This window comes from Anarrhichthys ocellatus, unplaced genomic scaffold, assembly GCF_004355925.1.
Source record: "Anarrhichthys ocellatus isolate YVR2014 unplaced genomic scaffold, GSC_Weel_1.0 scaffold40, whole genome shotgun sequence".
In the NCBI taxonomy this organism is placed as follows: domain Eukaryota; kingdom Metazoa; phylum Chordata; class Actinopteri; order Perciformes; family Anarhichadidae; genus Anarrhichthys; species Anarrhichthys ocellatus.
This window is the reverse complement of record NW_022280070.1, coordinates 4,123,479-4,138,762: the sequence shown is the minus strand read 5'-3', so window position 1 is coordinate 4,138,762 and position 15,284 is coordinate 4,123,479. Positions and strand designations below refer to the sequence as shown.

Here is a 15,284-nt window from a genome sequence, read left to right as displayed (position 1 = left end):
GTGATTGTCTTGCTGCAGTGCTACTGATGCTCATTAAATTCTCGCAGTGTTTTGGATATCTTACCCACGGGGTTCTTATTCTTGGCGGGGGCAGGCCTGCGGACAGGGAGGGTGTTGGAGTAGACATCGCTGACTTGTCTCTGTGGCTGAGGCTGGGACTGGCCAGGCACCTGGGTCTGAGGGGATGAAGGCCTGACTTGGGGCACGGATATAGTCCCACCATCCGTCCAATACTCCTCCCCGTGGACTCCTGTTGTCCCATTTACCATGGACATACCATCGGGGCCAATCAGCCTCTGGAATAAACAACATATATGGATCAATAAGTACAATTGGGAACATTTCTGTGAAATACTAACAAGCAATTACTTCATAGAATATTTATATTAAGCTCAAGTGATGATATGTCATGATTAACATCTGTTGCATTCATATTAACTAATCTAACAAAACTTTGGAGTCGACTTTGGAGAAAAGTCGAGTAAAAATGTATCGAAGTCATGAAATAAAATAAAGACTCTAAATGGTCCATAAACCTCAGTGCCATCTTTAAAGTGAGACTAGACGGATCTTTGTCTGATTTGCACATTCATGGAGGACCAAAGGTGGACTAGCTGACATCAGGTCGAGAACCCTTAGCTCCTTCACAGTGGCACCACTGAGGAAATTGAAGTGAAGTCATTATAGTTATGTAATTCACTTCTCTTAACAAAAACAAAGAACCTTTCTGGATAAATTGCCATATATTCTTGGTCTGTAATGTGCTATCCAAGACCACAGCAAAGCAGCAAAATTAAAATGTATTTGCTCTGGCTTAAAGTTACCGTCTTTTTTAGCCTCCATCAGCCTATTATTCCCATAACTCACCGCTGGGTGTCCCAGGCCACTGCCCATGAAAACAGCCAGCTCTGGGGGCACAGGAAGAGGCTGGGCCCCGGGGATAGGGTCTGAGATGACCAAGTTGGATTTGGAGGTATGCAGGGGGCTTGTACCCCCAAGGGCAGTTGAGCCCATCTGCTGGGCCAGAAGCATGGCCCTCTCTGGCAGCTTGTTGGGGTCTGAGCAAGCCTGTTGCCAAACTGGGATCTTCTGAGTCAGAAGGTCTTTACCCTGGAAGAAGGAAGGAAAGGATTGTAGAAAAAAACAACTAAATTAGAATTACCGCCTCGTAGTTGCTATAAAAATGTCAATATGCTTTAAAACTGTATAGTATGACATACAAACGCCATAAAATGGCATAGTGTGATACGACATTAAAATGCAATGAAAAATGTAATGGTATAATATGCTATTAAAATGCTACAAATATGTCATAAAACTACCATAAAAATGTCATAGTATAATATGTCATAAGATGTCCCAATAAATCATGGAATACTTTGCCATATAAATTGTATGTATAGTATATCTACAGAAAAAGTCACAGTATAGTAAGCTACAACAATGTCATAGAATAGTATGCCATAAAATAATTGCATAAAAATGTCATAATAGAGTACATCATTAAAAATGTAAAAAGAAATCATAGTAGAATATGCCATAAAATAGTTTCATAAAAATGTCATAGTATCCTAACTACTACTAACTATATTTGTGTGAATTTTTCATATTTAGCATTTTCATTCTTGAGTTATGGCCAAAAAATGTGTGTTGTGAGGTCACAGTGATCTCTACCTCTGACTACCAAATTATAATCAGTTCGTCCTGGAGTCCAAGAGGTTGTTTGTGCTAAATTTGAAGAAATTTCCTCCAAGTGAGAGATATTGGGTTCACAAGAATGGGACATATGTAGAGGCAGGATAACCAGAAAAAATAATGCCTCCAGCCACGACTGTCGCCGGCGTGGGCATTAAATGGTATCGATGTAGTGGCAATGGGACCAGAGGAAAGCTCAGTCTTTTAAATAGAGAATTGTTATGAACATCAGTTCTCAAAGGTTTTTCCTCACTCTGTATCCTTGACCACTGCCCTTTGCACAACTATGATAATGTGCTGCGTGGGTGATGCTGTGGGACAGACGAACATACAACCAAGCTGCCCACTGCAGCGTCTCACAGCCTGTGGACACGGCTGTTCTTTCCACAACCATCCAAAGAAGAGTTTAATGGAAGGACAGAAATCCACACATTTGTGTAAAACTCTACGGTACAGTATACACACATGCACACAGACACAAAACACTGACAGTTTTGTCCCTTTGTATGTGCTAATTTGTAGCTCTTAACGTCTCTCCCCCCCCCCCCCCCCCCCCCCCCCCCCCCTTCCTCTGGGAGAGGGTTCTTCAGTTTGCTAAAGGTGAACTCTTCCCACGCACACCCCCATCCTGATTAATGACTCGGGCTCCATGTTAAAAAAAGAAGCAGCATCACACACACGCATACACAGACAGCAGCACACGGACACACACACACAAAGAGTCTTCCTCCAGCCACATCTTCAGGCTGGCAGTTCACACCCACCAGTAATCCCAGGAGACTGATATACTTCATTACGCAAGAATATCAAATTCTTGGATAATGGATAGGCATACATTTGTCACGCACACACACACGCACGCACGCACGCACGCACGCACGCACACGCACACACACACGCACACACACACACACACACACACACACACACACACACACACACACACACACACACACAGGCATAAAAACTAAATCCTTAATATCGCTCCATTACCTTTGATGGTATGATATAGGTCTGTTCAGATCTAAAAAGGTTCTTCGCTTTAAATGTCAGCAGCAAAGTGAAAATAACAAGCGGGTATAATAAAACGACCTACGGACTGTTGTAAACAAAATGAGTGAGAAACAGTTTGCAACTCTTGTCCCGAGCTTTGATTTCGATCCATTTTTCCTCCGCATTCAGCGTGTTCATGTCTTTTCCTATTAAAGTCTCGCATGAACCAAACAAGCGAAGGCAGTTCTCTACACAAAAAGTTGGCCGGGCACTCGAAGGTGCAATGATGGATTACAGCTTCAGATATGCCTGTCAGCTGGGCATTGTCTACAGTCTTAATGAATTTTTAAAATGAAGAGGCCCCTGTGAGCGGTCAAAGCTAATGCGACTTTGAATTATATATCTCCTAGTATGCTCTCTTGGCTGAACAATGGTTTGCAGCAGGTGAGTTTCAAATAAAACACAGATGACAGACAGGGAGTAGCTGGCTAGAATCAACACAACAGCAGAAAGGAAAATTCATTTTATAAAATTGACCTAACAAGCTCTGCACACATCCCTTTTTGGACATAGAGAGAAACTGTGTTGCTCATTAGTTGAGGGAAAAGTATTGAAAGCTACGGTGACATTGGGAAAACAAGTTAGACTATTAGTTACTGCAAACATATACTTGATGATAGAATGAATTATTCAAGGATTCATGTTTGCTTATTTCGAATGGGAGATTTCCTACGATAATTATGAGCTGGCGAGGCTCAGGTGGGAAAAATGTGATGTCATTTCTGTGCACCAATCAGAGTTGAGCAACATTTCCATCCGATAACAGTTGAGGGGTTGCTTGCTTGTGTTGTCATCACAATCAATCAAATGTGATCAAAACACACCCACACAGTCCTGCTGAAGCAGATTGGCGGAGATTGCGAGTGAAACACTCTAAAGCAAAACATTTAGGTATTTTTTAATTATATCTAGCCATAGACATAGAAATACTGAAAGTGGCAGCATTGACTTAAACAGCTGTCTTCTTGAGAACATTAGCCATGACTGAAATACATAATTATCTATTCTAATTCCATGGCGTTCATGTCTCTCCGCATCTTTCTTTGATCGTAAAAAAAACCAAAAAAAAAAACCCTCTTATTGTTGGTCGTTTGACACTTACCTTGCCATGGTAGGCGCTGCTGTTCTTGGCCACGGCACACTGGCGGTCCACCAGGAAGCAGTACCTGCGACGCTCCTCAGACAAGGCTGTCTTGAATCCCTCTGCGATGAAGGTGTCCAGCTCAGTCTGCTTACTGCTGATGGTCTCCACAAACTGGGGGGGGGGGGGGGGGGGCAAACACAATGACACATGGGACATAAGAATCAAAAGAATCACACCATGCCAGTTTTTGAATCAAAAGATGTCCACATTTTCTTTTGTTTCACATGCCTAATCATTATCTTTGTATAGGTTTTACACCTGAGACAGTGAAAAAGAAGTTTTTGGCTACCAGTGCACTGCAGGTCCTTTCACAGCATTATGCCAAATGGACAGAAGGTCTGACAAGGAAAGGGTCAAAGCAGCTATCTAAGTACTCCTTTTTTTTTTTTTTTTTAAATAACACCCTTCTTCACATTCACACAATTACACCCATTCACACTTAGAGCTGCTCAGTCCAGCTCAGTCTTCTACTGCCAATCACCGCAGAGTCTCACTGGAGCAATTAGGGTGTAAGTGCACCTTGGAGGTAATAGTTCTGCAAGGAAAGAGCCTTACTCTGTAACTTTCTCAGGCCAGATTTTCCCTCCTGAGTGCTGCCGAGGCAAGGCAATTATGACTGAAGATCCCGCAGTGTGGAGGTGGAATTGCTCACAAAAATCCACTTATCGATTTTACGTGTCAAGACAATAACAAATAGCCAGCGTGTTAATAATTGTTTAAGAGTGAGTAACAGAGACAGAAAGAGAAGGAGACCGGAAGCGGACGGTTCGTCTTAACATGAGCTCTCTAAAAAAAAAAAAAATGGGAAATGTCTCAGAGAGTACTCCGACAACACACACATACAAGATGGGGGTGATGAGAAGATACAGGCAGCCATATTTTGAGGAGGAAGTGGCATTTAGGTTTGTATGAGAGTGTGTGCATACACATGTCAGGCACCCTATTGACAGAAAGCAGTTTGCATGTTGGTAGCTGAACGTTTTCGATACTGTAGTCTAGAAGTAGGCCGACATCCATGGCTTTAATCCTGTAACATCTGCTGAGTAGTGCTGACAGATGAGAGGGTTATATTTAGTTGTAATGATTTGACCTTTTCTTTGGGACATTCACTGAAGTTTGCTGTGGGGTAAAGGTTTACTTTTACACAACTGGAAACAAATACACATATAAATGCGTTTATTTTGGTTTACAAATCAAGCTGGCGTGTCACGGGTAATCACCAATTACACTTTGTTCTGAATGCTTCCAATGATAAAAATGGCTACCTTGTTTGCTGACACATGAGTCCAATACCCTTTCATATTAGGAAATGGTACAGAGACAAACACCGTCTCAAGTTACTTTTGTCATTTCAGTCTTAGCCGTAAAAGAGAAGAATTGTCATAATTCCTCAGGTTCGGTATTCTCAAAGCACTAGAATACATTGTAGAACATTTTTTCATCATATTTCACAACAATAAAACAACAATAAAAGAAGTTTGTTAAGTTGGAGTCGTTTCCTGCAGCTACACGTAAGATCCTGTGGTGCCACCGCACAGTGTAGATGCATCTCATTTAGTAACCACCAGAGCACACTACTTCCCCACTGCCAAAAGCAACAAGTTAGTTCATTGGGAGCCCATGTGTGGAGGAATATCTTCGGTGCATAAATGATGCTTACATTTTTTAGGAACGGCCTTTTGCACTAGCGGTGGTAGAAATCCACCTAAACCCTTACTACACAAATCCACAGAGCCAAGTTGTCAAATCAAGCAAGACGGGGATGAAACGCATTTTTCTCCTGAGAACAGCCTGACCTTATTCTGTTCTTTCTGTACACCTTAAGCTCAAATTAAGTGCTTTGAAACTGGTTCAGTCAGTTGCTTTCGTTCTTTACAGGCACAGCCTCCAGTTAAAGGGCTGAGCATCACCTCAACAAGCTAAAAGGACTTGTCAGATCCACATGGCCCGATTCTCAAACCATTCAAAAAGGTCACCAAAGTAACCCAAGACAACGACTGCAGTGGGGAAGGGCCCAGGCAGACAGCAGCCAGTATTATAGCTGAGCAACCTCAGGTTACATCATAGCTGGAATAACTTGTTTTGCAAAGGTTATGAATATAAATGAAACCTGCAACACGTCAATGCAGTTCTCACATGCAGGCTTTTAAGAGATCAGCATTGCTGCCTCCCCCCTTATACTGACATATTCAGGACGAAATCCTGACAAGATATGCAGTGTGCACTCCTGCTGCACTGAACACTAACACAGCTTCCAGTAATTACAATCACTGACACGGGGAGGGTTTCACACCCCTCCAAAAGTGAAGCATACAGACGATTCACAAAGTCAACACCTTTGATACTCATTTTCCTTCCTGCGGGGATTCAAAAGCATTTTTCCTGCACAGTTGGAGTCAAAATAATTGTTTTGTCCAGGGCGCACAACAGTAAGCACCTACACCTACAGTACTACTTTAAATCTGCTGGGTGTGTTGGTCAGTACTCATCCACTGCACCTGCACGACACCAGCGCACCTTTTTCTCCATCCGTGTGAATCCACGATTCCAGGATGGAATCCCTTTTCAATTTTATGACACCGAGCTGAAGAAACCCGGAGTTTATCGAACATCTCGAGACATTCATCCTTAATCCTGAACTCCGTCTCCCCGTCTCTGTCTGAGCTCTTATTAACAGCCTATGTGGCGCAAAGGAGTTTATCTAGATGAAACCCCCTTTCTACTGCTACTTTATTCCACTCCACTGAACTACATAATGAGCTGATTAGCATTTTGGCAGGGTCTTTACCCATTGATGTGATGGAACAGTGGAAGTGTCTGAAGACAGGAGAGAACAGGGAAGGGAGGACAAACGGACAGACAAAGAGACAGACAGAGAAGTGGGAGAGACAACAGCGAAGAGCGCGCGAGAGAGAGAGCAATCAATGCAATGCGGCCGCCATCTGTGGCCGCTGCCAGACTTTGCTCAGACATACTTTACTTTTTAATGAAAAGAGAGGAGATATGAAAGAAGACTTTTGTGCCTCTCATCTGCTAGAATAACAAAGATGTGGCGGAGGAGGACGAGGAGGAGGATGAGGAAATGTTGATCTTGGCACAGCAACATTTACTTTCTCAACTGCCTCATTATTGCCTGAAAGTACCCATCCCTGTACGCAGAAATTGAACTAAATAGTCTTGGACGTTGGTCACCATCGAAGCCTTCTTAGGTGGATGCAATTGTGAAGCATCTTGAAAGAGTGCAGGGCTCTCTCCCTCTGTGTGTGTGTGTGTGTGTGTGTGTGTGTGTGTCATCCTCCCCGGGGGACTCTGGCACAAACCAGTTGACTTCTCTCTCACACGCCTACAGCCGTGATATGATCAGTGGAAGGGAGCAGGCTGAAAGTGGATCAAGGAGATTGATTTTCCTTTTTGTCTGCTAACTGACGTTATGAGTCCAGAGCCTGATGAGCGTGCTCCTCTGTGCAGATGGGCCCAATTGATCAGTCATAGAGACGCAGTAATAGAGTAGTAGAGTCACACTATGTCCAATATGCATCAAGTTTAAATTGTTGGGAATTGTGCTGCGGTAGTGGCCGCCTGCCGCCACATCTACTTTGATCTACAGCAAGATACAGTATCATAGAGTACGCACTAATGGCGACGAAACATGGCGTCACTAACATTTTCAGTGAACCCCTGACCTTTTGTCTGTCGTCACCATCCGGCCAAACTTCAAGTTAGAACAAATAACATATCAAAGTCCATTGGGCAGATTGCCACACTTTTTTTGTACCATGGTTAGGATACATTTTAAATATTGCACACAAGATATTAATGATAAGAAAAGTAATGGCTAAGCACATTCATAGTCCTCAGGGGATGAACCGTTTTATTTCTAATGCCTCTGTAGTATTTCAGAACCCCTTGAGACCAACTCTAAATTAGCATCACTACTCATTAGGCTCTAAAAAATGCCAATTTTACTTACTAAATATTTGTATTCTGGGGTTTAATGAAGATTATGAACTCTATAAGCCTCCATTCCCGTTTCTGTTCGTCAAACTGTGCTCCATCTAACCTAACAGAGGCCTACGTATCCAACACACGAGGCAGTACGCGAACATGTAACAACTTGCCATTCTCAACTGACATTTACTGGCTTAGTACACTCAAACACCCTTTCCCGTCCCCAGCCCACAGCTCAATGCAAAGCTGGACTGCTGCACGCTTTGACCTTTCATGCAGCGTCTCCTCATGGCATTCCTGACACAGTGGAACAAACTCAATGTGACACAGCAGTCACAGCGACCAGCACTGTCATACCATCCCAGACAAGAAAGGAAAGATGGTTGTCTGTGTGACTGTGAAAACTCAGCCCCGGGCAGAGGAGGTGCTTTATTCTACAACATGGGAAGAGCAACGTTTTCATACCCGCCTCTATAAAACATTGTAGCCATACGTGTTTGTAGAATCATGTTTCTAGTCCAGCTATTGTTCATTATCCGTCATGGGCGGCCACACAACACGACGAGACAATAGCGGCTCAGCTATTACCCCTGCAAGCCTCAACCTGTTAGAGATTTTTGTTTCCACCTCTCCAGGCAGTCAGACTTCCAGCTTCTAGTGATATCCTGGTGAATGAACCTCTGTCACTCTGTCCCCATTTTCTCAGTTTGACAGCAACAGGTTACAGGATTTAACCAACAAATGACTTGTAAACAACACCACAGTGAAGGCTTTAGGGTTAATAAAGAGGTGGTATGCGTGTGTCTATGTGGAGGAAGAACACTACCTCGCCACTCAAGTGACGGAAAAGTAATTGTGACGGGTAACTAATTAAGTTATGTCTAACACTGAGGGTTCATTCCAATTCATCAAAATTAGTTTCATCCGAGCTGCTCTGTCGGAGGCTGCTTTGCGATGGAAATAACAACACGAATGATGACGCCCAAAACAAACACTGCTTTGTTCCGTCAGTGAATCGTGCGATTGCTTCAGTTTGATATATATACATTTTTACAAGGTGTGATGGTCGTCGGCCATCTGATACTGAAGACCAAAGCTGTTGCAAAGAATGTTTTCTTTAATACAAATGTTTGAGCATTTTTATCCAGATGTACTGTAGCAGGTACACAAGCACGCCACGTCACCTAACCGCCTTTACCAAAATAAGACATTTTAAAGCTTTCTGTTTAAATGTACATATTCATAGTTCAGCAGCATGATATGTTTCACATGACGTGTCCACATTCTGACTTCATTTTGAAACAAAAATGAAAAGTTACAGCAGGATGCTATATAATAAATAACACCAAACATGTTTCTTCTTATATACAGTGTAAGAACAAAAACCAACTATAAAATGGCAATATTTCATAATCTTAGTAAATAATACGGCTCTGCTTTAAGCTTTTATCTTTAAATGTCTGTGCTTGAGGTAAATCCTCAGAGGATAACTGCGTAGGCTATTTCGTGGTGTATATATACAAGCTGTGCTTTTAATCATTCTGTTAAAACCCTGATCAAAGTCATGTGCAGAAAGAAACACATTGGCTTAAGTAAATGCAGCCTTCAGTACATCATTTAGTGAAGCTTATCTTTTTAACGTTTGTGTCTATGTGCGAAAAATTGGTGAGGGCACAATTCATAATCAAACCTCCACTATTTGTCTTCCCACTCAGGGCACCTCGTCGCCACTGCCTCCTCCCCCATCCTGGCTGTTTAGTGAATTCTCTTTACTTTATGAAGAATAAAGTCATTATTTTCCTCCAAGACTCATACAAATACAATCCAACAGTCACCCACATGCATGCAAACTCTGCTAAAAGTACAGCAGGGCTACAAACTGGCTTGAATGTTAATATTGAACACATTTTTTGTGCTTTAAAGTAGCCCTTCACGATGGAAGAAACGTAATCCTGAATTGTGCAGCCCATAATGATGGTAATGAGACATCTTCTTCCTACTCGTTTACTCCCGAGGCTCACCTGCATCTCCTTCTCTCCGTACTTGGAGGGGTTCTTGCTGCCCTGGCTCTTTCTGCGCAGCTTCTTCAGCTCGGCCTGGCACTTCTCCAGACTTTCCCCTTTGCTCTTGTGTTCCACCTGGTATTTCTTCAGGGCAGCCTACGTGGGGAAGACAAGGCAGAGCAACAACACAAAATCAAGACCACAAATCAAAAAAAAGCCTGGGTGACCAAAGGGGGGGCGGGGGGGTGTGTCGTATGAACAAATGTGCAACGTTACTACCGACCTATTTCTAAAAAGATTTTAGACGAATTCTTACCTGACAAAACAAGCCACTGGATTCAACAACTCATTTCACTACAGTATGAAAATCATCTCACAGTAATTTCACCTTCATTTTCATGGATGATACATTATTTCTGTGCGATTTTCCTTTTTAATCTAAAGAAACAAGCACATTCAGAAGATTCTTTACCACAGCCATGCTCGCTTATTTGTATTTTTTTTTTTTCCCAGGTTTGATTTTACAACAACAAAGCACTCGATTGTGTCTCTTAAAAAAACGTCCACGTCAGTGATTACCCATCTCCGGCACATCTCAAGTCTAAGGGTGGTGAAAAGAATAGAAATCAATGGCAGCCTGCAAAGCCAAACCTAATGTGTGATTTGTAGCAAAACGATTGGCCTAGTCCTTTTACAACCAGAGCTTTTTGATTTGCTTGTTTAATTATTTATTTATTGAGAATAACAACTTTGTTTCCCAGCTGAACCAGCTCTGTTGCTATAGTAACTGGGTCTGGTGTGACAAAGCTTATGTGGTTCCTGTACGAGGCAACATTGGCTGAGGAGAGCTCATGCAACATTGTACTGAAAGACACCGAGGACGTAGGTATCCTCTAGGTACCCTTTGGGCTGAAACGAAGCAGTTGTTGTCACTGCAGGACTCGCAGTATGACACAGGCACTGGGTGGCATTAGCTCTGTGGGTCTGAGCTGAGCTGGGAACCTCTCAACAAATAGTGACGTCACAATAATAAATAACAAAAATTACATTTAGAAGTTAAATTTATCTGCTGTTGATTCATTTTCCAGGTCAGGAGATTCTCAGAAATATTAATTTGCTCAACATTTCAAAATGGGACAAAAAAAAACCAAAAAAAAAAACGTGCTTTTGCACTGGTGTCGTCTTTGAAACCCAATAGCAATAAACGATTCATCCTTTCAGTCTCTCCTGGTGTTTGAGGTCAAGCAGTACAACCAATATGGGCTCCTCAGTGGGAAAACCCCCCTCGCATAGATCACACAGTGTGGTGATGGTTAGGGAAGACACAATCGGGTATTGTGAAAGGTATGCAGGGTGAAATTGGGTAAACAAGATAATATACCCATAGCATCCGCCTCATTTGAGCTGGAATGTTCTTTCCAATTAACAAATCAAAAGCTTGTTGACTTTTGTTTACAGCGCCACAATCACTGGCTACTACTGCAGAGAGATTATTGGTGATTAAATCTGGTTAGTAACAGAGTGGACAGCAGATGAACTTTGGTAAACTTTGAGAATCTGACCCTCGTCTCTTGCAGCTCATCTGCCAGAAATATTCTTCTTCATTGGAAATCTATGTGCTGGTTTTTTCTGCATTTTAGGTTTACTGAATGCCCAAATGCTGACCTCGGTGTCGTAAAACCCCGCGTAAGTCATTACGCGTGACAAGACAAAATGAGACGGAGAACAAAGGGAGATTCACCGCTGGGAACGGCACACGCATGCACACGCACGCACACGCACGCACACACACACACGCACACACACACACGCACAAGCACGCACACGCACAACAGCGAGCTCTCCTTCGAGTCTTTTTGAAGTCGAGATTTCAGATGATTAATTCACAAAGTCTGAAGCAAAATGACTGCTATTATCACCACAGCAGAGCTGTAGGAAATTCATTAAAAGTAATGGATGTTAAAACCTCAGGGATACATCATGATAGCGATGTCTAAAATAGTCGATGCATCAGAACTACTGAAAGAAGCATGAAACATTTCCATATCTTTTCCCATGTGTGTATGGAGTCCAAGATTACTTGAAGATAGATCGAAATAAATACAAACAAAAATCAAAACACTTCGATGTTGTCATTTTGAGCTCAGATGTTACTGATGAGCCCTCTTTAAGGCCAGAAGTCTACAAACAAGCCTTTTTTCCCCCCCATTCAATTTTCGGAGCAATATCATATTAAGTTGTGTGTGTAAGTGAGTCAGTGCCTGTTAGCCGAAGCAGCTCGTAACGTGGTTCTTCCAACAGTACAATAATACAATAATGGCGATGTTATCCCATCCCCCAAAACAACAACGCAGCAGTGCTGCTATACACTCAGGCTGCAACCCACTCATTCTAAAGATATCTCATGTAGACCAGCTCCACACTGCTTACACACACATGCACGCACACACACTCGCACTCCAGGAGGGGTTTATTATAATCAGTCGACCCTTGATGAGTGAGCAGACGTGAAATGTTTTTCCAAATCATATCTTTAAACACACACGTTCTCTAATGGGCTTGGAGACAGACTTTGATCCCGATGCTAAAAACACAACTTCACCTCCATCTCGGTTATCACTTAGGTCAAATCAGGCCTAAACAGATCTGATGTAACGTAATATAAAACACTAACAATGAGATAAAATATGCACTTATTGGATTGAGGCTGTTCTCGGGGCTCCAGGAGAACGATCAGATACTCACAGTCAGATAACGGGAATCCAGGTCCACCTTCTTCTCCAGCTCAGAGAGCAGCTCGTTGTGGAAGGATTTCAACTGGGGGGGGGAGCAAAAAAACAGTTAAATGAAATGAAATGAATCATGAAGGCTGCATGTGGATACCAAGGTCAGCAACAAAGTTGTCCACATGGAGTTGTATGCAATAGACAAATATGTTATTAAAATAAATGTGTTATCCTCATTGACTCAGTCACTGAATAAATGTTTTATCAACAAAGTCCTGGCCTGTGAAGCCTCTCTCAGCTTGCACATCACTGTCACTGTCACTGATTCAGTGCTATCTGACACAATGTTTAGTCACTAGATTGTAAACTGACCTGCCCGAAGACCCGGCGGCTACCATATCAGAATAAAAGTGTTCAATCTTTGCTCTGCTGACATTCAGAACTGTTAATGATAACATCCGTTATCTTAAGTAACAGTTTACATTTACATATTTCCAACTCGGATTGGCATAATGCATAAGGACGGTTAGTAAAGGCATAGCGGCAGATGTAGACATAAAAGAGCAGCTGGCTCAAGCTCCAGGGCATCCACATGATGATCACCTATGCCCAGGCCTTCCTCTATACTGAACACAAACTAATGAACTTACTATTGACGAGCTGCGGATAACTCATTACACGAGTGTATTACCCAGAATGCCATACTGCTCAATTAACTCACTCCACTTCCCCAGCCACCTCCAGTATTAGCAGCCTGGATTTATATGAACTCAGCATGTCTGTTCATTCAATACGAGTTCATGTTCATTTAATTATCCTGTATCCATGTTCGGGCCCGCAGGGGCTTCGACAGCTCAGGGACAACAGCTATTGTTAAAATATTACACTGTGAGACCTTCTGCACTGCCAGGGTCTCATAGAGACCGCGCGATGTTGAACCACACAGCTACAAACCCTTTGAGCTCAGAATACCAACCATCTCCTCTAGCTGCACTTGGATCTGTCTGTGGACCTCAGCCATCTGGAACAGCACATCCCCTGCACAGAGAGAAAGAGGGAGACAGGGAACACGTGAACAACACTCAACAGCACAAGCATTCCTAGAGCAGAGAAACAAGGGGAGGAGAGAAGTAGCTAGAGGTGGAAAAAAGGAGGAAACAAGAAAAGCAAGAGAGAGAAAGAGAGAGACCCCAGCGTGCAAAGCTCATGCAGCAATACGAGATACTCAAACATACAGGACACGTGACTGGTTACTGGGACAACGGAGAACATGATGGAAGTTTGTTTTTTTCGGTACAAGGTAACAGAAAACAGACATGAAACGATAACAAGTACGAAAAATGGGGGAGACAAAATGCTTAAAATTAAATTCTGGTTCTTCAAGCGTGTAAGTGCTGATGTCTTGTGGAGCTCAAACATTTTGCCTTTCTTTCTTTGATTAATCTCATCAGGCATTGTGATGTTATACCTGAACAAAAAAAACAAAAACAAAATATAAAACGCCTCAAAGAAAGGTTAAAAGTCTCCACACAAAAAGGAAATGACCAAAAGAGGAGAGATAAGGAGGGTCATGCAGCTAGTGAGAGTGTTTCATTTTCATATACCTACAGGCTGCCTCTTCTGAATATGCAGTGCATTGTCAGGAAAAGGAAAACAAAGAGCTAAATTGAGCGACAGACACATATACATATAAGAGACAGAGTGAGATCTGCATGTACAGAGAAATGAGACACACGTACATTTCCATGACCAAAAGGTCCAAAGCCCCTTAGCTTTAGCTCTTTCTGACATATTACATAATGGGTTATTGCCTGGTGAAAACCTGTGGTGTCAGCTAGCATTAATAATAGCTTGTATTGATCATTAAAGAAACATTCTACCATTATATGTAAATTACTGTGGACATTTAATGAGAAGTAAGTAGAGCTCAATAAGAGGTCTGCGATGAAGATATCAATAAAGCTGTGACAGGTCATGTTATGGTATCATTTATAAAAATCGCATTTATCAGGAAAGCAATAGCATTTAAATTGCAGTTTATAAAGATCCATCACATTTTGGCAAAAGTGAAGCCCTATCGAGGACATGACTGAACTGTGGTAAAATGCTATTTATCACTGTCTTACTGCAGAAAGGGATGCCGTGTACAGAGAAGTAAGTACTGGACATTTGTGACGGAGTAGGTGCTGCATACTGAAGTGCAACACTTAGAGTGCACATCAGATTTTTAAATCTCGCACTCCCCCTGCTGTGTCCTCTTTTGAAAGTGGACCTGTAAGAGTACATCTCAACCGATAACAAAATGATAAATAAGTGAAACCAGAACATGTGCTGAAGGGGTTTCAGTAAAAACTTTGGTCTTCACCAAAGGGCTTTGGAGCGGTCTCCATCACAACAGACAGCACACGTACAAGGCAAATAGCTACAGACAGACAGTGAAGCAGGTTGGAGCGTTAGACTATAGGGGAGGGCCAAACAAATACAATACATAATCCATGTTCTGGAAAAAAAGTTGAATCTTCATTTGTGTTGCCAACACTTTATTTATAAGTAGTGTATAAACATGTAATAAATGGTTTATAACATGCTATCTCTCTCATTCATATATATATATACATATATATATTCATATATATATATACATATATATATTCATATATATATTCATATATATATACACATATATATACACATATATATACACATATATATACA

The 15,284-nt window shown here is 42.1% G+C and overlaps 1 protein-coding gene across 12 annotated transcripts in view; it reads right to left on the bottom strand.

The window, feature by feature from the left end:
• The window catches only part of LOC116394724 (brain-specific angiogenesis inhibitor 1-associated protein 2-like), a 47,573-nt gene that overhangs the window by 7,276 nt on the left and 25,013 nt on the right, over positions 1-15,284 (bottom strand). For all 12 annotated transcript variants that reach the window (XM_031868001.1, XM_031868008.1, XM_031868003.1 and 9 more), the window contains exons 4-9: positions 13,546-13,607; positions 12,589-12,660; positions 9,862-9,999; positions 3,851-4,003; positions 868-1,110; positions 65-296 (exon numbers count right to left, since the gene is read on the bottom strand). In XM_031868001.1, coding sequence (XP_031723861.1) covers positions 65-296; positions 868-1,110; positions 3,851-4,003; positions 9,862-9,999; positions 12,589-12,660; positions 13,546-13,607 — 900 coding nt within the window. The remainder of the gene's footprint in view (positions 1-64; positions 297-867; positions 1,111-3,850; positions 4,004-9,861; positions 10,000-12,588; positions 12,661-13,545; positions 13,608-15,284) is intronic.